The sequence below is a fragment of the Acomys russatus genome, chromosome 15 (assembly GCF_903995435.1).
Source record: "Acomys russatus chromosome 15, mAcoRus1.1, whole genome shotgun sequence".
In the NCBI taxonomy this organism is placed as follows: domain Eukaryota; kingdom Metazoa; phylum Chordata; class Mammalia; order Rodentia; family Muridae; genus Acomys; species Acomys russatus.
In genome coordinates, this window is record NC_067151.1 from 32,785,225 (window position 1) to 32,809,281 (window position 24,057).

The 24,057-nt window shown below is 40.0% G+C and overlaps 1 protein-coding gene across 7 annotated transcripts in view; it reads right to left on the reverse strand.

Annotated features, from left to right (window-relative positions):
* The window catches only part of Nbea (neurobeachin), a 657,568-nt gene that overhangs the window by 169,649 nt on the left and 463,862 nt on the right, over positions 1–24,057 (reverse strand). For 5 of the 7 annotated variants that reach the window (XM_051157177.1, XM_051157174.1, XM_051157172.1 and 2 more), the window contains 2 exons: positions 11,508–11,651; positions 8,024–8,062 (listed from right to left, as the gene is read on the reverse strand). In XM_051157177.1, coding sequence (XP_051013134.1) covers positions 8,024–8,062; positions 11,508–11,651 — 183 coding nt within the window. The remainder of the gene's footprint in view (positions 1–8,023; positions 8,063–11,507; positions 11,652–24,057) is intronic. The other 2 variants (XM_051157179.1, XM_051157175.1) reach the window with 1 other exon arrangement.

Here is a 24,057-nt window from a genome sequence, read left to right on the forward strand (position 1 = left end):
GTTTCCTTTATTTTATTTTCCTAGAGTCTTAGTCCCCACTTTTCCCATGTGTCGCATATTTCTCCCCCATCCATCTCTCTAGTTCAGTGGTAGTCAGATCCTGTCTCCAGGGACCAGAAGACAGGTCCTGGGATCCAGCACATATCCTATTACGTGTACTCTTATTTTTGTATTTCCCTCTGAATTTCAGCTATTGTAAAAGAGAGTGGTGTGTGTAAACGTACTTATATAAGAGATTACAAATCTCTCATTTTGAAAAACAAAAGTTATGTTAAAAAGCCTAGTTTACAATGTAACATCCCTATCCCAGCACTGCTATTTAATAATGTTTACTGCTCTTTTAAAAAGGTATTCAAAGTACCATTCTAATCTGTTGGCTATGGAACAAGCATTCAATGAGACAAAGAGACCCCTCTTTATTGAGAGCAGCACTGCTATTTTGGCCTTATAATTACAAGAGAGCCTTCAGAGCTGTTCAGTTAATAAGGACATAATCAGCACCAGTCAGAATGAGGAGAAGATGAGATTGGCGTAAGTTCCCCTATCATGGGCTCCTGCAGGGAAGCAGGTAGGCTGACTGAAGCTCTTCACCTCTTCTGCTCCTCCAAATGCCATCTTCCAGTCTCATCCCCAGCTCTGTAGAAGAACACCCTTTGTGGACTCCCTTTTCTCTCTGCCCCTGTCCCCAGCTGACCACAAAGATCTTCTCTTGAAGCTCCTTTACCCCAACTCATTTCTATGCCCAGCTGCCAACACCAGCAGGCATTCCCTGTGAGCACTGCAGCTGAGCAGGGACACAGGCAAGCTAACTGCAGCAGAACGCCTGCTGCATCCACCCTTTCCTCACTGTCCACTCCCACAGGCCTTCCCTCCTCCAACTCATTGCTATAGCCCAGATCCTATGTCCAGCAGGCAATCCCTGCTAACCCACAGGCCACTCCTACCAGAGAACCAGGTAAGCTAACTGTAGATCTTCCCCACTTCTTTCTTCCTTCAGATCCAGCACCTAGACTCACCCCCAGTGCTAACAGCAGACCTTCTAAGGTGATCTCTCTTCACTATCAACTCCCATTCCACAAAGACTATGGTAGATTGTGGTAGACACTCCCTTCTCTCCTGTGAACCCCCTTAGACCCCTTAGCTTACCCCATTCCTAAGTGTCAGCTCACAATACCCAGAAGCACATTTTATCTGGAAGCCCCTGTGCACACTATCAAATCCATAGAAAATTTCCTACCAGAGAACACACGGCCACCACACTCTCCTCCACCACCACCATCACCAACAACAAAACAACAACAGTATGAATCAACAATCATTGGTCATCCATATCTCTCAATATCAATGGCCTAAATTCCCCAATAAAAAGACACAGACTAACAGAATGGATGTGAAAACAGGATCCTTCTGCTGCATCCAAGGAACACATGTTAACTTTAAGGTAACCTTAGGGTAAAGGGCTAGGGAAAGGTATTCCAAGCAAATGGACCTAAGATGCAAGCTGGTGTAGACATTTTAATATTGAAAAAGAAATATACTTCAAATCAAAACTAATCAGTAGGGATAGGGAAGGACACTACATACTCATCAAAGGAAAACTCCACCAAGATACGTTTCAATTATTAACATCTATGCCCCAAACACAAGGGCAACCATATTTGTGAAAGAAACACTGCCACAGCTTAAATCACATATTGACCATCACACACACATAGTGGGACACTTCAATACTCCACTCTCACCAATAGACAGGTCATCCAGACAAAACCTAAACAGGAAAATTCTGGAGCTAACAGACTTTATAAACCTAATGTATTTACAGACCATTCACCCAAACACAAAAGAATATACCTTTTTTAAATGAATCTAATGGAACTTTCTTGGAGACTGACCACATATTAGATACAAAGTAAATCTCATCAGATACAAGAAAACTGAGATAACTTCCTGCATCCTATCAGACCACGTGGATTAAATTTAGATAACAACAAAAGAAACAACAGAAAGCTTATAAACTGGAAACTGAACAATCCTCTACTGAAAGAAAAATGGATCAAAAAAGAAATTAAAGAATTTCTAGAATTGAATGAAAATGAATACACAACATACCCAAACTTAAGGGACACAATGAAAGTGGTTGTAAAAGCCAAGTTCATAGCACTAAGCCCTACATAAAAACAGTGGAAAGATCGCATACTAACAACTAACAACGCACACCTAAAAGCTCTAGAACAAAAAGAAGAAATCACATGAAAAGGAATAGATGGCAAGAAGTAAACTCAGGGCCAAAAATCAACAAAAATAGAAATAAAAAGAACAATACAAAGAACCTAAGAATCAAAGATTTGGTTCTTTGAAAACAATCAACAAAATTGATAAACCCGTATCCAAATTCACTAAAAGGCAAAGAGAGAAGACTCAAATAAACAAAAAGATGGGAATAGATTTACCTCAAGGTCCATCTATTCCACTCTTGGGCATATACACAAAGGATCCTTCATCCTACAACAAGGATTATTGATTGGCTCAACCATGTTCATTGCTACTCTATTCAAAATAGCCAGGAGCTGGGAAAAAAAATCCTAGATGTTCCCTAACAGAAGAATGGCTCAAGAAATGCAGTACATTTATTTACACAATGAAATCTTACTAAGCTGTTAAAAATGGCATCTTGCAAGCCATGCCAACTAGAAAAACAGATTGGTTGCCTATCCCAACTGTTATCAGAGAAGCTTCATCTAGCAAAGGACAGGAGCAGATGCAGAGACCCATAGCCAGACATTCAGAAAGAGCTTCAAGAACCCTGCAGAAGAGGGCGAGTGCTCAGGGATACCATGGGATACCACAGGAACATGGGCCACAGAACCAACTAATCAGGGCGCACACAGACAGAAGCAGCAACCTCAGAGCCTGCATTATACTGCACTAGCTCCTCTGCATATATGTTGCATTTTGTGTAGCTTGCTGTCTTCGTGGTGCTCCTAATGATGTGTGTATGTGTGTGGGGGTGTCTCGGACTCTTTTGCCTGTTTTGGGGATCCTTTTCCCCCTCCTGGGTTGTATTGTCCAGCCTTGACATGAAGGGTTGTGCCTGGTCTTACTGTAACTTGCTATGCTGTGATTGGTTGATGTCCCTAGGAGGCCTGCTCTCTTTTGAAAGGAAATAGAGAAGAAGTGGTTGGAAACTGGAAGGACTGGAAGGAGGGTAAACTCTGCTTAAGGTGTAAAGTATGAGATAAGAATAAACTTTTTAAAATTTAGAGAATAAAATGGTCATAAATTACTGAAAAAGAAATGACATGAAAATTTCAAGCAAATGGAAAGAACTAGAAAAACAATCATTGTAAAGTAACCCAGACCCAGAGAGAGAAATGTAGTATGTATTTGCTTATAGATGGGTATAAGCCATTAAATAAATTATAATGAAGCTACAATCTATAGATCCAGAGAGGTTAGGTATAGAGGAAGGGACAAGGTGAAGGCATATGGATTTCCCTGGGACAGGAGAATAGAATAGATTTTATGGGCCTAATGGGGGTAGTGGAGGGGTGGGATGAGGAAGATAATGTGGGGGTGATGAGGAAAATGTGGTTGATGGAGGGAATGCAGGGAAAGTCAGCCAGAATTGAGGGACATTTGAAGGCTGGTGTGTAAACTTCCTAAAATATGTGAAGGAAACCTCAGTGTAGTCTTCAAATAATGATGGAGACAAAGTTTCAACTTCAACTGGCCATCTCTTATCACTAAACAAAGCTTCCAGTATAGGGACTGGTTATACTCAATTCAGTTGTTGGCCAAAGGGGTCTCTTGGAAATTCTCAAACAACCCAGGCTGTTGCTGAGATAACAGGTTACTTTTCACAAATTGACACCAAGGCCCCATTGCTGAAGATAACACCCACACAAATAATTGAACATAGAGAGGTCAAGCTGGTGCTTACTATTTTACCTTTGTGTCTTTGGTACAGGAAGGTACTTTACAGGCTACAAAAGAGAAACTTAACCACCAACCCAGCCAACATTTCATCTACAATCTGTCTGGCTTGAAAAATATGCTACAGCAATGGTGGCACAAAGCCTGTGGGAGTAACCAACCAATGTATGATTTGACTGAAGGCCCACTCCATGAGATAGATCCGATACCTGACACTGCTTAAGTGACCAAGATTTAGAGACTAGATAACCCAGAGACCGAGGGTAAACACACACACACACACACACACACACACACACACACAAAGGTAGCAATAACTCGTAATGATATTCTGCTATATTCATAGATCAGTGCCATACTTAGCCATCATCAGAGAAGATACCTCTTGTAGCAGATGGGAACAAATATAAAAACCCACAACCAGATGTGTGTGTGTGTGTGTGTGTGTGTGTGTGTGTGTGTGTGTGTGTGTATGTGTGTGTATGAGAGAGAGAGAGAGAGAGAGAGAGAGGGAGAGAGAGACAGAGACACAGAGACACACAGAGAGAGACAGAGAGGAAGAACAAGAAGAGGAAAAGGAGGAGGAAGAAGAGGAAAAGGAGGAGGAAGAAGAGGAGGAGGAGAAAAGAACAGAGAGGAGACAGAAGAGGAGACACACCTGAAAACACCCAGCTCTAAATGGAATGTCTTCATTAAGCCCTTCCCCTCAAGGCTCAGGGAACACCACAGAAGACAAGGTGGAAAGAGTGTAAAAGTCAGAGGGGATAAAGGACAGCAGGAGAAAGAGGCCTGCTGTGGTTTTCAGTTCAGTGATTTTATGGGACTCTTCAGTATGTGAATGAGTGGCTCTCTAATTCTTGTGCCTTTTCTTGGGTTTCTTTTCTTGTTAGTTTGCCTTGTCCAACTTTGATGTGATGATTTTGTTTTATCTTATATTTTATTTTGTTATACTATCTCTTAGAAACATATTCTTTCCTAATGAACAAAAGAAAGGGAATGGATCCAGATGGGAAGTGCTAGGAACTGGGAGGAGTAAAGGAAGAGGAAACTGCAATTAGGATATAATGTATGAGAAAAGAATGTATTTTGAATTAAAAAGGGGGAACAAAGAAAAAAGTTTCCCTGTATGGAAGAGCCAAAAGATAAATGGAGTACTTTGTTTTCACGAACATGTCAAGCCCCAATATTTTATTTCAATAGCTTAAGCAAGGTTTAATTTTTGGAGGCATAAGTGGATTGTCAGAAGTCTTGGCTCTCCTATTTACCAAAATCCTACCAAATGTTCAGTAAGGGCCTTATACATATGGTTCTAATAAAGACATTCATAGCCTTTAAGGACTGTAGTGTAAGAGGAAAGACAACATCTCCATTCTGGGGTTCCATGTGGCCTTCAGATAACAAGTGCAACTAAAACTGCAAAGGCAATGCACAATGGCATGGCCTCTTTGGCGGGCATCTGACAGTCTAAGTTAAGCACAGTTACTATCTTAGCCAGAAATCTCCAGAAGCAAGAGGTCATATACATAAGCTCTTTTGCATGAATATTCAGAGCATCGCCATTACAAACAGCCCAAATGTGAAGGGATACAAAGGCCGACCAATCAGCAAACAGAAAAAATAATGCAGCCAATGTACAAGAGAACATCCTTACAGGAAGGACAGATATGGTCCTTCGTGGGCCATCCCCAACAACCCTGAGATGAGTGAAAGAAGACACATACAAAAGACTGCCCGAGTCCCCACACAGAATGCACAGACAGACAAAACATGGAGGAAGAAAGGAAACCAGTGTTCGCCTAGGAATGCAGGGGGGAAGAGACAAACAGGGAGGATGGCCAAGGAGCACAAGCTTAGCATTTAGGGGCAATGGGATGTTTTGCTTGTGGATATGGCTGTGTAATATAAACATACTAAAAACCATAGTGTTATATTGCACATGCATAAATTTATTACTGGTATATGATATACATAAAGAACAATTCTCAAGAAATGTCCAAATATTTAAAAGGACGTACAAGATCAGCCAGTAAATAGCCCTTTAACTGGACCTAAAATTGTGATGGGTTCTATCTATGAGGAGATAGGAGTGTAAGAAATGGACTCTGATGGTTTATTTTCAAAGGGGCATCAAGCCAGCTTACAAAAATCCAGCTGTCAGTATGCAGAGAACACTTGACCTTGTGAGTGCCTGCTAGTCTAGATATCCAACCTCCCAACACTGCCAAATTATCCTCTAAACCAAACTCAAAAGTCTAAGTTAGAAAATTACGAACAGCTTCCTTGCAAGGTCCTATATCTGATAGCTTTAAAAGAAACAGAATGTAACACATAGAAATGAATCCATACATGATTTTTGTTAAGTAACAGAAAAGGTTTACGTGATAAAGGGAAGGATACAACCTACGTGACGGGTAAGGTTGCCCCTCCTAATTATTAAGTGAGGGAAGAAGGAGTGGGTACTAGGCCCCTTTAATAAACTTCTCTGCATTCAGTTAGCACGTCTGCCCAGATAGACTGATGTCCAACTTTTAAGTTGAGAAAATAAACTGCCTTACATTTGCTACTGTGAGTTTTTGTTCAGTTACCTTGAAGTGAGAATCTTGGTTTGCCACAGAGGTTGTAGAATGGAGAGAAAAAAAGTATTTCTGGTAAAAAAATCTTATGGAAAACTCTTCTTAGATATTAGACATTAAATGGGTGATAATAAAAGTTTATTATGTAAACAGCAATTAAGTCAAACTATTACAACATATAGAACTGATAATAAAACATCATTACTGTTATTAACAGTAGGATTCTCTAAATTTGTAGTATTAAATTCTGGGAATAATAATGAAGGAATTTGGCTATGCAAAATATTTCTACTGTCACTCAGCATATGTGAATCTTTTTAAAAATTAATTTTTACCTTACGTGTATATGTAAGTTTCTGCATATAGTATGTGCACATGAAGACAGTGCCTCTGGGTGCCAGAGGAAGGTGTCAGATCCACTGGAACTGGAGTTACTGATAGTAGTGAGCTCCCAAGTGGGTGGCAACAACTGAACTCAGGTCCTGTGCAAAATAACCCAGTGCTTTTAACTACTGAGCATTTCTCAAGCTTCCTCCTCTACCTCATTTAAAATAGCTTATAATTTTATTTTACATTTATATGTATGTGGTGGTTTAAATGAAAATGGCCCCCATAGGATCATAAGGAGTGGCATTATTAGGAGGTGTGGCTTTGTTGGAAGAAGTGTGTCCTCAAGGATGCGCTTTGAGGTTGTAGATGCTCATGTCAGGCCCAGCGCGCTCTTTCTCCGTGCTGCCTGATGATCCGGATGTAGAAGTCTCGGCTCCATCTTCTGCACCGTGTCTGCATTGATGCCAGCAGGTTTCCTACCACAATGATGGACTAACCCTCTGAACTGTAAGCCAGCCCAAATTAAATGCTTTCCCTTATGAGAGTTGCTGTGGTTATGGTGTCTCACCACAGCAATAGGACGTTAACTAAGACAATGTATGCCTACACATAAGTTTATGAACCCCACATTATGCAGGTCCCTGAGTCCATGAAAGTTGAGATACAAATGATTGAGAGCCACCTGATATGGGTGCTGAGAATCAAACCCAGGTCCTTTCTAAAAGCAGAAAGTGCTTTTAAATATCTCTCCAGCTCCATGTAGTCTTTTAAAAGAAATGAAAGACATTGTACCAGTGGGTAGCATTTTTTCAGTTGAATGCAATCACCCTCCTGTCCTTGAGTTAATCTTCAATTTTATTAACTGAAAAATTTGAAGCAACAACTTGCTAAGTCTCAAGTAAAATAATTAGCATTTTAGATTAAATTCTGTTATCTTGTACTAATTTATTTCAGTATTTCAGGTAAAAATATAATTAGTAAGATGAAATATTTAGGCATGTGTGGAATCTTAGGGCTAATTCATTTTGGTAGATTACTATGAACTAAAACAAGTAAAGTAAATTAGGTTAGGTGTTAATAATATAATAATTACTTAGTTGATTGGCAGACTTGTATATTAAAATCCTATTAGCTTCTTGCTACAAACATAGTAAGCTGAATGATTAGTAGCCATATATTTAACTTGCCTCTTGAGATGAACAGCTTTGGAAGAAAGGGAACTAAAACTGAAAAAGAAAATCATGTGACATTTAAACTATGGAACTTTATGAACATTTTATTTCTATTAAAAGTAGAAAGTACCAAACAGTAAAGAAAACATGACAAACAGCCAACATTCAAGTAAAGCTGTGCCTTTTAAAAGCATTCTTAAAAAAAAAAAAAGATTAAAGAACACTTAATATAGAATGAAGTTAGGCAACATATAAACTACTATTAGTTACTGGTGTCTTTTTGGTGCTATACTTCTTTTAACTTTTTACATTTATTTATTTTTATTTCATGTGCATTGGTATTTTGCCTACATATATGTCTGTGTGAGGGTTTTGGATCTCTTGGAACTGAAGTTACAGATGGTTGTGAGTTGTCGTTTGAGTGCTGAGAATTGAACCTGGGTCCTCTGGAAAAGCAGCAAGCACATGTAACTGCTGAGCCATTTCTTCAGCCCCAATCCTATATTTCTTATATGAATAAAATGTGGACATACCTCTGAGTAAAATTAAAAAATGAAAAACTAAAATTTTGATGTATGAGCCGTTAACAGGTGATGGTGACTTTATAGAATGCTTTCTAAGATATCAAATGAACATGAGACAATATCATTACTATATACAGATTTTAAGATCTTCTGCATTTTACTTTGGAGCTATCTCATACAATGAAGTTCTTTTTAGGCAGCAAGCATTATCAAGAAATTTAGGATAAGTTATGAGTAAGAAATACATTATTTTAAAATTGTACTGTCTGTGACAGATAACCATGATAATGAAAATTATTTCTTAGAACAAAAATGTTACCCATTTATATGGTCATTAATAGTTGATTTCATTAAACTTAGGAATCCTGGTCTGCAGTTGACTTCTGCAAATAAATTTTGTGTGGCAAGATCAGTCATAAAAATGCAGATCAATAATGGACTTAGTATTTACAAAATTCACACACACACACACACACACACACACACCTGTAAATTGTGTACTTTATTACTTTGCCTCTTTATGGAATACTCACATTTCACTCCCTTTCTCCTTTATGCGAGGTTCCAAGTGACACTATGGGCTACTGTTTTTAAAATCCCTACACAAGGGATCCTCGGTGTTTTAGGATACACTCTAAACTTTGCAGATAGATCTAAAGATCCTACATGGAAAGGACTAGTTAGAACTCAGTGGATGTGGGCAAATGCAGATGAGCACACAGTGGATATGGACAAATGCAGACGAGGACACAGTAGATGTGGACAAATGCAGATGAGGACACAGTGGATATGGACAAGGGCAGATGAAGACACAGTGGATGTGGACAAGGGCAGATGAGGACACAGTGGATATGGACAAATGCAGATGAGGACACAATGGATATGGACAAGGGCAGATGAAGACACAGTGGATGTGGACAAGGGCAGATGAGGACACAGTGGATACGGACAAATGCAGATGAGGACACAGTGGATATGGACAAGGGCAGATGAGGACAGTGGATATGGACAAGGGCAGATGAAGACACAGTGGATGTGGACAAATGCAGACGAGGACACAGTGGATGTGGACAAATGCAGACGAGGACACAGTGGATGTGGACAAATGCAGACGAGGACACAGTGGATATGGACAAGGGCAGATGAGGACACAGTGGATGTGGACAAATGCAGATGAGGACACAGTGGATATGGACAAGGGCAGATGAGGACACAGTGGATATGGACAAGGGCAGATGAGGACACAGTCTCTTGAAAGGATGGAGCTAGAGAAGGTCTGAGGGACATATGGCAAGTAATTATATAATCTGATTTTTACGCGATTTTTTTATAAAATACCATTATTTTTATAATATACATTAATATTTATTTCAAGGGTACCATTATTTGGTCCAAGGTGTCTGATCTTAATGTCTTCCTTGTTTTGCTTATGAACAGAAAGTTAAAAGCTAGCTAACATTAACAAACAGAAACACAGAAGTTACTATTATTCACCACATTGTATGATTGGTGGATTAATATTAATACTGAGCAGATTTAACATAAGCTTTAAGATACTAAGCAAACTTGAATCAGCTGTCTTTGGTGCAACAAAGTGCCAGGTAATGAAAACTAGAGTGCAAAGGTGAAACATGTAAGTTAGTATGGATGAATGAGAAAGGCAAGGTCAGACATGACATCTCTGAGTTTCCTATGACCTCAAAAGTATGAGTCCCGGAAAGGAGTCACACTTGCTGTCAAATGAAGCGACAGCCTTGGCCTGACTTCATTTCCAAATGGAACATCGGAAAGTTTACTTAGGAATTGGAGACAATTATTTGGTATTAGATTCAAGGGACAGGAAATAGATTTTAGGAATAGGAGGTATTTCCAGGACCTGGCACTAGAATAATCTTGCTTAGTATATCCTTCATCCAGAAGTGGGAGGACGAGAGCCCATCTCCTCTGTGCAATGAATACTAACGTCTCCACTGTAGGAGTTCAGCACTGCAGGCCTTTACATAGCTATACCAAATGACTTCAGTAACAAGTCCTGCAAACAGAAGTGTGGCATTACCCACAGAAAAATAAACAGAAGCGCCCTGCTGCCTTCTGCTTCCATGCTGTATGGGCTGAAGACAAACTGAACAAACAAAGCTCAATTGGGGGGTCTGAGAGCACGAAGCACGGGGCTCCTGTCATTTGTTTGAAAGCAAATTTCAGTATGTAGTAGCCCACGCTGGCTTACAACGACGTCCTCTTGCCAAGTGCTGAGCACCATGTGCAGCTAATATAGCACCATGTGCAGCTAATACATGAGCTTTAACCTGGCTGTAGGTAGGCTATAATCTCACAATCCGGTTATTGGGCTCAGTGCATGCTCCAAGCCTGTGTCCAGTTTCTATTCATTGCTTTCTGACCTGCTTTTATCAGACCTCAAAGGTTATTAGTTGACTCTCTTAGATGTCCACACCCAATCAGGCCATGGTAGATCAATGGCTCAGACCAGCACCAGGACAAAGAGAAGTTGAAGGTGGGACAAAGGAGGTTAACTGTTAGCAATAGCGGTAGAAGTGAGAGGGTAGAGCAAGCCAAGGGCTAGACACTGCAGATAACTCAGGCTGGAGGGGCTAGGAAACCCAAGGCTCACCTTGTTGAAGTGCTCATTTCCAAGCTGTTGGCAGGTTAGAACACGGAAGTCAAGGCACCATCATGCTATCCCACCTCCCAACGGCAGTGACAGTTTTACATAAGAATGTGGTTTCAGAACTGCTCCTGCTTGCATAGGTGTGCTGCTGCACATTTACTGTCAGTAAAGCACATTTGCCTGCCGTCCTGGCTTCAGTACAGAGACTGAGGCACATTCAATCATCCCCCCCCCCCCCCCCGCTATGAATGAGCACCATGACACCACCGGCATGCGTTTCTTCACCAGTGATAGTTTGAGTTCTGTGGCTCTGTGGGCTCCTCACAAGCAGAAACAAATTAACAAGTACCTGCAAGGTTGTCAATTTCTTTCTCCTGGAGCAGGCTGACCGCATCATCATCTCCTTCCAACATAAGCTCAGTCTCTGAGTTCTGGTTCACGATTGCTTGGCTCCTAAACGCCTTCTTGGACTTCACTACGTCTTCTTCAGTGCCTATGTGCAAGCAAAAGAGCAGTTTAGGTTTCTGTGAATGTGTTTTAATTTAGTGGGTGGTAGATACAACGTTTTCTGTACTATATGCTGTGATTGCTATTTCTTTACAGCTATAGAACACTTTAAAATACTTCTTTATTTTCTTTGCTTGGATTTCTTTGAGAAAAGTTGGAGATTTATCCCTTACTTTACAGATGAGGAAGTAGGCAAAGCAAGTTACTGACTCGCAGTGGCCCTACAACCCATCCTTCTATTTTCTTTACAATGCTCTGTCTCTGGTTTTACCCACAGCCTCTATAGTTTTTGAAACCAGGTCTCTCTGATTTGCCAATGCTGGCCTTGAATTTGTGATTCTCCGGAGCAGCAGGGATTACAGGCCTAGTTTATAACCCATTCCTTGTGATTCCAGAATTATGAATGTTCTAGAAAATATCCATATCCCCCTTCAAATTCATCTTCCTGGCCCATGCTGTTTGAGAACTTGATTTATATAATCATAGTATCATGTGAATTAACTAAATAACCAATTAGTTTTAAAAGGTAGATGAGATAGGTATAAAGAAAATATATTCACTTCTGTGTGAAGAAATTCTGCCTGAAAATGGGCAAGCTTAGATGCAGGCAGAGTTGACAGCCAAACTCTGCCAAGACAGGGTAAGCAAGTCCTCAATAGTTTCTGTCTTCCAAATATGTCAGATATACTGGGCTAGAAAGCTGAAGATGATGCTCCAACATTATAGACAGTGTTGGGTGACTCTTCAGGCAGCAAACTATCTCAGTCATTTTTTCATTTTGGAAGCTGATAACCTGCACTTCTGGTTCACGCAGGTAATTAAGTTTATTCCTTCTCTGATGGAGTTGAAGACCAGATTAGTTTTAAAACTAAGCTTAGTTGTTTAGGAGTTAAGATGTTTTTAGGTCTAGATAGATGTTTTAATGATATGATAGATATTGATTTTCATTCAGAATTTAGATCCAGCAAGACAGGAAAGATGTTTCTTTCAAGTTTGCGAAATACAAATAGCCCAATCACTATGAATGTAATATGTATATTATTCCCAACTGTCTTGTGGTTCTTCTTGCTGTATGTAGTTTATTTTATTTATGTGTAATAATATAAATGTATATGTTAATAAAAGAAACGTAATTTTAAAAATGGAGAAAAAAACTGGAAACAAGCTAGACACAAACATGCATGCATATAGTAGTCTACATAAGAAGAGCTCTATGCAATACAACTGTAATCTAAGGGATACGATGCCTGCATACACACAATCTTGTCTGTGTCTCTTGAAGTTCAAATTGGAGGAAAATATTGTGTTCCACTTACAGCACTGACTAGGAAGATGCGGCACGCAGTGCATGTCCTCCCGAAGTCAGCCCTATGTGGTGCCTCTGTGCTTAGTGCCAGAGTCTGGCAATGCTGCTCGCAGGATGTGTCACAGCTTTGGGCCAATGCTTCCTTGATGCAATTTACAGTACATTTATTTGGCCAATAGTCCTAAGCTCATTTCACAGGCCTTCCAACAGTAGTCCATCAGTGCAGAGTCAACTGCTTTCCTGGAAGCACAGCTAGGTGCTATAAGATTTGCACTGGGAAACAGTATATGAGCCTTCTCTCACTCAATCCTTTTCTTCATGTTATTTTTTTTCTTTTTGATAGACAAGGGAGCTAATTCTTCTTGCTAAATAGAAACCTACTCAAAGGCCATAAAAAAGTAAAAACACACGTGGAAGAGGTCAGCTATGCCAGACCACTGCAGAGTGTCACTAGCTAGCTATAGGGAAATGCTGTCAGTCAAGTCCTCATGGGCAGCAGCCCTTAACAGAGCATGGTGAACACAGTGCAGATAGCTACACAGTGACTTGGGTGGTTAGAAAAACTTGAGACAAATATTGCTATTGCAAACCAATGCCTCACTGGAGACTTTGCACGGGTAACATGGGGGTACTTCTTTCATTTGCTCGTGGGTGATTCTTATTTCTGGAATACAAGATGAATGTTTCAGACTCATCCCAACACAAACCCCACACAAGCAGGGATGTCTGAGGGGCAGTTACAGTTCAAATCCCTTTACTTGCTGGGATTGTAATTTGAGAAACTTTGAACTTGCTTCCTTTAACAAAAGATGCTAAATAAATACGCAGGCATATCTTCACCTGCATAAGAGCAGCCATGCATTCCCCAGCTCAGCTAACTAGCTTGTTGCTCCTCCTCACAGCTGAGGGGATCATCTTGTGGGGTGCTGACCACTGCATGGCTTTCAGTCATTCCCTGGTATGGAGGCTCTCCTAGATGCATGGCTCGTATGACCACCAACACTTTCTCAGAATGGTCAACATACAAGTATGTTGAGGAGTGCTGTTTCTGCACTCTCTTTAGTGAACACTCACAGTAAGTCTTACACTGTAGGGTAAAGCCTAGACTCCTTGACATAGCTGACATCCTGTCCTCTCATTGCCAGTCTCACCTCACCTCTTCCCATTGTTTCACAGCAGCACTGGGTCAAGGATAGTTTCTGGAATATGCTATGCTCTCACAGACATCTTGATATGTGCTGATGTTATACCAAATGTAAGGGGTATTTCTGTTTTCCTCTTCTATTTTCTAGTTATCCTTCACAATTCTCTTCCTTCAGATATCTGGTTCTAAGTAACCCCCATGTGATGTCACAGCTGATGTTACTTTGGTTACATACTAGGGGTGGGATCTCCTGTTGTCTGCTATGCTACTATGCCATCTCTGCAGCAGGGTCTGGCACGAGGTAGGTATGCACAGAGACTGGCGAAGTTCAGGTGTAAATCAATCCCCTTCCCATGACTCTCTGACTTGTCAACTCTTTCTCTGTTGCTCTCCCCATACCTCATAATTCTACCAGTTGAAGTACCTGGCACCAGGTATTGCAGTTGCTTGCATATTTATCTCCACAGACACCTGGAAGCAACTTGAATGACTGGAATCACATATCTCTCTGTATTTCTGGCACTTATCAGACTGGAAGGAGCAAGCACGAACAAACCCTGAATGAGTGAACTGAGACAAAGGAACCATCTCTGGATATCTCTCAATCAAAATTTCCCCAAATGTTTCAAAATATTACTGATTTGCGTAAATCTATGTAAACGAAGGAACGTTCTTTGCACTAAGATAGCAAAGTCCTTTAAGTTTCAGTCAACCTATTAAGCGAGTTTTTTCTTACATCATTACCACGTTAAAAAAAAAAAAAAAAAAAAAAAAAAAGCAGATTTATGTGACTCTGTTACCACAATAAAAATCGACCCAGAGTGAACGGGCAGCAGGAGGAGGTTTGAGTTTGGAAACGCATCAAGCTTTGAGTGTGGTCTCTTCTAGCTTTGAAGCAGCAAACATTCAGGTCTTTTCAAGATATGTGCCCAAGGAATTGGTACCTACACACAGAGCTGATGATCCCTGCTGAAGTGTTACCAGCAGGTTTGTGGAACTGAAGCAAACATTTGTCTAGATTAGAGTATATGAGATTTAAAGCTGCTTTTCAATCACAATATCCTTTATGAATTAGAGTTTCATCCATCAACATTACAGCGAAAGGAGGTAAGGTCTCAGAGGGCTGTCTCATTACAAGGCTTGTAAACACTGTCCTTAGAAAGAATTGGTTTATCACCTAACAAATCAAAATCTGATTGAGAGGAGAATTTATTTGAGATCATCTGTCTTAGACGACATGCTGAACAAATGCACTTCTTGGCCTCTTCAGCCATTCATCAAGAAATTAACGAGCGAGCGAGTGCCACAAACCACTGGAGTGCCTTAGACTTCAAATGTGAACCTCGAAAAACGAGTAAAGCTGGACAAGAGAGACAGGGATGCTTATTTTCTGAGAAAATATGGAAATGGCATGGAAATTAAAAAATTCAGAAGAAAAGAGTAGCATGGACTTGTGGATAAATGAAGTCAAATGCAAAATTATATGTTTTCATTTCCTATAATGTTTAAAACACAGGAAAACATTTTCTGTAGATTTATTCATAGAGTTATAGACACAGTGTAGCCCTGAAGACTTTCTTTCTTCATAAGTGTCTCTTAATAACAGGAAGCCACGCAAATCCAAATATATGCTAATTAAGGTAATTAGTTAACTTTTCCCCCCATACTATGGATTGATTGAATGCAGGGCCATGTATATTAGCAAGCTGTCTATCACTTGAACTAAATCTTTTGCTCTGACAAAGTATATTTTAAAAGTAAAGTGACAGGAGAACTAAAATGTCTTCAGCATTTCGCTATATGCCAGCACCATACAGCTTGATTATTATTGCTTTAGTTTTTATTGTCTTACATAACTAAGTTAAAATATATTGACAGAATGGATACTGTTGATATTGCTTCTGTTGCTACTATCAATGCCTAAAAAAAAAAAAAAAAAAAAAAAAAAAAAATCCAAGCAGTTTGTTGTTATATTGTTTTATATTGATAAACAAATACCATAAGGGAAAATAAACATGGTTTATTTTGATTGAGGAGATTATTCTATAGTTAACTGTGGATACTAAAAAAGAGCAGCAGTCCCGAGGCTGAAGAGGTGGCTTAGTGATTAAGTCCTTTAAGCCTGACAGACGTGATTTTTTAAAGTATCTGGCTTGTCTCCTAATATCAAACTTTTGGATGCTATAATATATCATCATTTATTTTGAAAAGTTTTTTTAAAGATATTTTCTTAGCGGTATTTGTCTCCCTTTTGTTTATTTGTGGTGCAGCACTTGGAATGGAAGCCAGGTCTTTGAATGTTCAAGGCAAGAGCTCTATTGATCCGCACTCTCACTTTCTTAGGGCATCTAATTTCTGTCTCGGGTATTGAGTGAAGTGGGAACAATGAGAAAGCACATGAAAATAATATTGTTATAATTCACCAACTAATTATGTATACATTGTTGCTTAAGTTATTTTTCTTTGTATATCCTTCAGTTTTCTCATAATGTGAAAATTGAACTTTGACTTATCATTTTTTTTTTATGTGTGTGTTTTTTGAGACAGGGTTTCTCTGTGTAGCCCTGGATGTCCTAGATTCACTTTGTAGACCAGGCTGGCCTCGAACTCACAGTGATCCACCTGCCTCTGCCTACCAAGTGCTGGGATTAAAGGCGTGTGCCACCATGGCTGCCTGATTTATCATTTTTTATCCTTTCCTTTTATATCCATCATAAACATTTAGGAAAAAACTACACTAATTTTTAAACTTCAGTTTCCAATCTGAAAACAGAGGATTAATGAGCATTTTCCTAACCTGTCTCAAGGGACTACTGTAAAATTAAGATGAGACAGTGGATGCTTACGCATTTTGAACTTCATTAAGCTAAAGCTTTACTGCAAGATTTATAAAAAGGGAGAAAAAACGTGGCAAAGGTGAGAGGTTCATAATTGAAAGTAAGACCAGCCTCACCCTGAAGTCCTAAGTGTACTGCTTGGCCAACATTAGTACATAGCTAGTGACAGTGCTCTGTGCTCTGTGGGAGATTTCCTTTATGCACTTTAGATTTTATGCACACAGTCTGCTCATAATCATTACAAAGCACAATGCATCCCAAGCTTGTGTAGAATAGATACTTCCTAAACAAAGAATATGCAGCTCATATGCTGAAACAGAACACAGTGCAGAGAGCTGGCATTAAAATACTTTCCCCTAATACCTTTTTATTCATTAAGTTATTATTAAATAAGTTATATAAGAATCAACTTTAATTTTTAAATTTCTGTTAACTGATTTATTTATTCACTTTACATCCTGGTTGTAGGCTCCTCCCTCCTCTCTAGTCCCACACTTGCTCCCCTTTTCCCCCATCTCCTATTCCTCTGAAAAAGGGAGTGCCCCCTCCAACCAACTACCGCAGTTCACCAAGCTGCATCTTTCTCTGTGGCCTGGTAAGGCAGTCCCACCAGCAGGAAGTGATCAAAAAGCAGGTAACAGAGTCCATGTAAGAGACACCCATCATTCCCCTTACTAGGGTACCCACATGAACTGCCCATCAGCTACATCTGTGTAGGGGGCCGAGGCCCAGTCCGTGCATGGTCCTTAGCTGGTGCTTCAGTAGTTGGCTCTGTTGGTCTTCTTGCGGAGTTCCTGTCACCTCTAGGACCTTTCATTCCCCCACCACACTTTTCCACAAGACTCCCTACACTTCGCCTAACATTGGCTGTGAGTCTCAGTGTGTGTTTCAAACTGCTGTTGGGTGGAGCCTCTCAGAGGACAGCTATGCTAGGCTCCTGTCTGCAAGCATAGCAGAGTATCATTAATAGTGTCAGGGGTTGGCCTTGGGTTGGGCCATACGTTGGTTAAACATTCCCTCAGTTTCTGCTCTATCTTTATCTCTGCATAGTAAGATGGGTAAATTTTGGGTGGAAGATTTTGTGGGTGGGTTGGTGTTTTCTTTCCTTCACTAGGAGTCTTGTTTAGTTAGAGGGTATCCTCCTCAGTCTCCATGGGCCCTGCTATTAGGAGTCTCAGCTAGGGTCCCCTCATATCCTCCCAGAAGCCTATCCTGACTTAGGTCTCAAGCTTGTCAAAGATGCCCCACACAGAGACTTTCTTTTCTCTGCAGGCCTTCTGTCCTCCTGTCTCCCATTCTCCCCAGGCCTGCTCTCCACCCTTAGAGATCTCTCTCTGTGCTCCTTCTCCTGCCTTGTTTCCTCGCTTCCACCACTACCCCTATTCTATTCCCCCTTCTGAGTGGGATTTAACCATCCTCACTTAGACCCTCCTCCACCGCAGGACATCTGCCCAACTATGCTCATAACAGCTTTATTTATAATAGCCAGGATCTGGAAACAATGTAGATGTCCCTCAATTGAAGAATGGATAAAGAAATGGTGATACTTTTACTCAGTGGAAAAAACTGAGATGCTTTTACTCAGCTATTAAAAACAAGGAGACCATTCAGGCAAATGGATGGAACCAGAAAAGATCATCCTGAGTGAGGAAACCCAGACCCAAAAATACACACATGGTATATATACCCACTTATAAGTGGGTTTTAGCTATATAGTACAGGATAACCATACTACAATGCACAGACCCAAAGAAGGTAAGTAAGGAGGGCCCATGGGAGGATGCTTTTTAAATTATTTTTATCATCATCATCATCATATTTTGGGAGTCTAGGGCTTAAGGCCTCACACATTCTAGGGAAGCACTTTAAAATTGAGCTATGTCCTAAGCCCTTTTACTGCTTTAAAAAAATTGATACAGGATGTCACAAAGTTGCCCAAGCTAGCTTGAGCTTACAGGGAAGGCCTGGCCATCCTTGAAATAGTGATACTTGAAGCACATCCTCTGGCCTTGCTGGGATCACATGCTTGTGCCACCAGGCCAGCATAGCATCAATATTTCTGATAGCTTTTGAAATTTTATATTGGGCTATGTTAGCAACAGGAATGTTTAAAATCTTAGTTATTTGAAGGAGAAGACCTTATGAATTTTCAATAAAAACAAGTTTAACAAAGCATTTTTCCATCTGTTGAAGGAAGTCTTTGTAGGGAGGCTGGCAAAATGAAAACTTAACCTAATTTAAATTTTGTCTAAATGTATACTTGGAAAATTCTAATGTTTGTAGACATCTGAAAATTAGCTTCACAAGAGGGCATTCTTTTCAAAAGAGAAATTGTAATATGGATAATTTCACAATATTGTTTTGGTTCAATGTGTTTTGAAAAGCCACCCTAATACATGTATCAGATAAAATACTGCAATTAACCTTCAAACCTAAATACCTTTTTATGAAAGCACCAGTGATATGAATACTTTGGGAAATGTTAAAATAAAGATTTTTTTTCTCCTGAAAATTCAAGTTTGAGCAACACATACGTTTACAGAATGGTGCTTTTTGTAGCTTTACACAATATCATTTAACTTTTACCTAATGACAACAGGTGCAGTTACATGACTACATGTGATGGGAAGCGTGTGTCAGTGCATTACTGAGCACCATATGCTTCTGCACATTGGACAGTGATGGGTGAAGGGATGTTTCTATCCTAGAGAAGCACACTGCTCCCAACTCTGGGTGCTGAGCTTACTGCACGTGTGGGATGAGCATGTATGTGGAGATTTGCTATAACAGTCACTTATGAGGAAATGTTACCTTTGTAAGTAATTTCAGTGTTAGAACTAATTTTAGAGTTTCATTTTAAACATAGAAGACATATTTCCTCCTAAGATGGAGATATAAAAGGAAAGATTCCTTTTAACTGATCCATTCTCTGAAAGAGAGAAAGGGGGGAGGAGAGAGAGAGGAGAGAGAGAGAGAGAGAGAGAGAGAGAGAGAGAGAGAGAGAAAGAGAGAGAGAGAGAGAGAGAGAGGAAGGAAGAAAAAAGAAAAAGAGCAGAAAAAACACCACCCAGAGAAATGCCAATGGTGAAAACTCTACAACGCTCAGTAAAGACACTGGAGCCCTGAAGCCCATTCCTCTTCTTTGTATGTGACCAGTGCCCCCGAAGCTTCATCCTATCTGCATAAACTGCCTGAAAAGAACATCCCCTCAAGTGAAAAAGGCTGCTCACACTCAGACAATTTCTGTGTGCAACTGACACATGTTTATGTAAAGGCAGAGCGATTACTAGGTAAGTTTAACAAGTCAGATGTAAATGCTCATTAGCCTGAATGCTCCTTTTAGCTATAGTGTTTTCATCCAGATGAAGAGGATCTAAAAACCATTCCCACCACAATTCATTACTATTGACACAGTTTAGTGAGTGATTACAAATAGATATTATATAAAATATTTGGAAATGGCACTTGGACGTGAATCATTATTGATGGCACATCATTACTGTGTATACAATGGGAACAGTGCACCCTTTGTGTTTCTACCAAGGATGAATGTGTAGACATCCCTCATCCCTTCAGGTAGGCTGCCCTCTGAACATCCGCAGGGACATGTTGCTAGTGTGTAGTAAACACCAGTATTAGCAATCTGGGTATTAATTAAGATTCACTGGTCATAGATTATTCCCTGTGTAAAATCTTCATTCAGATTAGTTATGCTTATAATGACTGGCTGGAATTTGAGAGAAAGAGAGAGAGAGAGAGAGAGAGAGAGAGAGAGAGAGAGAGAGAGAGAGAGAGAGAGAAAAGAAGAAGAAGAAGAAGAAGAGAAGAGGAGAGAAGAAAATGGCTACCTAACACCAACAGTTATTGCTCAGTGGAAAAGGACACCAAGGACACTTGCAAGTAAAAGAATTGGATCAATATTAACGCGATTTTCATTTCATGCTTCCCCAACTCCAGTAAGCTGACAATATACTCTGATTATGTGAACTGCCTGAGAGTAGCACAGGTTATTAGAGCAGGAGGTGGAAATGGGAGGCACTTTTTATATTGACAGGCCTGCTAATAGAGTATACTGATTTTCAAAGACATGTAATACATTTTCACAATTTGGTTCTGACAGCAAAAACAGAATTTCATTTATTCCTAATTCAAAATATTCATATGTAAGCAATATTTCTTAGAGCAAACCAACAAAGGGGATATTCATAAACAGCATTTTGAAGGATAAAAATGCAATTAAAAAGGTGCAAGGAAATGTTATTGCATTTAAGTGAATTTAAGCACAATATAACTAGAAATGTTAATGATCTAATAGAGTCAATGCACAAAACTATATTCTATGCTTTTTAAAGAAAATTTGATGAACATATTTTAAAAATATATTTGTCATATCAACTGAGCATTTTAAGATAGATATCTCTCATTAGAATTGTGACTAGCCATGAAGTTAGGGTGATGTAGAATTATTTAGAATAGGATTTTGTTGTATTGAAAGCCACATGGCACTCTGTACTTGAGGAAAAACCAACATTGCTCTTGGGTGAGACTGGAGCTCAGTGTTATACAGGTCAGGAGGATGCGCCCTTAACTGTGTGCCTGAACTCACTGCAGGGTCTGATCCCCGAGAAATCGCACAGAAGAACGGTGATGGGAGCCACATGTATCAAAATGCAAGAACAGTCAGCAAGCTCCCTCTTCTTTAAGCATTGCTTTCCTCTAGAAGAAAAGAGAGGGATGGTCTGGGGCAGGAACTTGGAGAAGAAAGAAGCCCACTAAATCTTTGCCCAGAGGGGTAGACAGGACCAGAATGTAAGCCTGGAATCTTAGCAAATCTTGTAACGGAATAAAGATAGAGCAGATGGCATGAAAGAAAACTGAAAGGGTGGGGCAATTCCTAGAGCAACATAGGAAATTTGCTTTAAGCATCTCAGACTACTAGTAAAGGGGTAGAAGATGCTCTGGATAGTCAAACAATGAGCTCAGACAGAAGAAAGAAAACGGTAACTAGCTTCTTCCTCTTTATTATCAAAACAAAGCAGAGCTAGGGTGCCAATGATGTGCAGACTGTTTGAATAGCACCTTATAAAACGTAAGAAGTGCTGGGATATAGCTTAGTGGAAGAATGCTTCCTAACATGCATGGGACCCTGGGATCCACGAAGTACTAAAATATAAGTAAGTAAATGGATACAAAAATAAATATAAGCAAAAGCCAGTATAACAAATAAATAAATAAATAAATAAGAATGACAAAAAAAATCCCACAAAACATTGTTTTGGCAAGTGATACAATATACGCAGCCCATCAGTAACACTAAGGTGTCCTGTATTATTACAAATTCATGGGTAACATGCTGTGAGAGTTACCAGATACTATCAGGTAAACCCAATGTAAGGAGACATTCCCCAGTGTCCAAGTGCGCACAGAGTATGGTGAGCTTTAGCTCCACCTGCATCACTAGGTCATCCTAAACACAAATCCTTCAACAGCCCTCTGTCTGTTCACAGTCTCATTTTCATGCTATATTGCCACAGCATGAACCTCTGTTCCTTCAGGTGGCACTAGTCTCCATCTTGGGTTTGCCACCCTGTGTAACAAGTAACTTTTCTCCAATGCTGACTCTATTCACTGGTTTAGATAAATTCAGTTTTTGTTTTCAATTGCCACTCAGACATGTTACCTTTATGGAGCTCACAGCACTGCAAGGTAAATATCTATTATACTATGCACATGTATTACACATACAGCTGTGTGTGGATGTTGCCAGAAATTGGTATAAAATAAGCAAACTTACGAAGAACTATGCTTCCCTTTGCGCGTTAACCAAACTTTGCCCTAGCTTTCTCTCTAGCATCTCAAGATGCTCTAAGGAGAATAAAGTATAAACATCAACAACTCATTTCAAATCTTAAAAGTGCCACACTTGCAGATATGTCTTTAGAAAATTCATCCTTCAGTTCAGTTTCCATAACTGACCAAAGATGTGGTTAAATGTTATACAAAGGCTTCGTAAAACAAACAAACAAAAAAACAACAACAACAAAACAGTGACTTAGTTTTAATGAGCACCTAACTCTAAAAATACATGAGTGAGCCAATGGGATATATAGAAAAATCTGACTTTGGTTTGTAGGTGGTTTTTATTTTACCTGAGAATATGAAACATCTAAAACACAGATAATTTTGCTGGTTTTCTTGTGGAGCTCTTGTCACTTCTAGTCCTTTTATCCTTCCCCCTACTTTTCCACTAGACTCCCTATGTTCCACCCAGTGTTTGGCTGTGAAACTCAGCATCTGTTTCAGAATGCTGGTGGGTGGAGCCCATCAGAGGACAGTTATGATAGACTCCTATCTGTAAGCATAGAAAAATATCATTAGTAGTGTCAGGGATTGACTTTCTTCCATGGGGTGGGGCTTGGCTTGGACAATCCCTCAATCTTTGCTCTACTTGGTCTAGCTTTATCCCTGCACATCTTACAGGCAAGGTAAATTTTGGATCAAAGTTTTTGTGGGTGGGTGACGTTCTCCTCCCTTCACTAGGAGTCTAGTCTAGTTAGAGGGTGGCCTCTTTAATCTCCATGGCCCCTGCTATTAGGAGTCCCATCTATAGTCCCCCTCATATCCTCCCAGAGGCCTATTCTGACTTAGGTCTTTGGCTTGTCACAGAGATGCCCCCATTCAGTTTCTCTTTTCTCTGCAAGCCTCTGTCCTCCTGCCCCTGCTATTCCCAGGTCTGATCTCTGCCCTTATTTCTCTCTCTGCTCCGTCTCCTACCTTGTTCCCTCTCTTCAGCCACTACTTCTGTCTATTCACTTTCACCTTGTGCGTTAGAGTTGAGCATCCTCCCTTGGGCCCGCCTTGTTGCTCACCTTCTTTAGTTTGTGCGCTGCAGCATGTTTATCCTGGACTATATAGCTAAAATTTGCTTAGGCGTGAGTATATACCATGCGTGTCTTTCTGGGTCTGGGTTACCTTGCTCAGGATGACATTTTCTTCTTTCTTTTCTTTTTTATTTAATTAATTTATTCAGATTAAAACGAAAATTGTTATCCCATCACTTGTATCCTCCCATTCCTTGCTCCCTCCCGCTTTCACCCTATTCCCC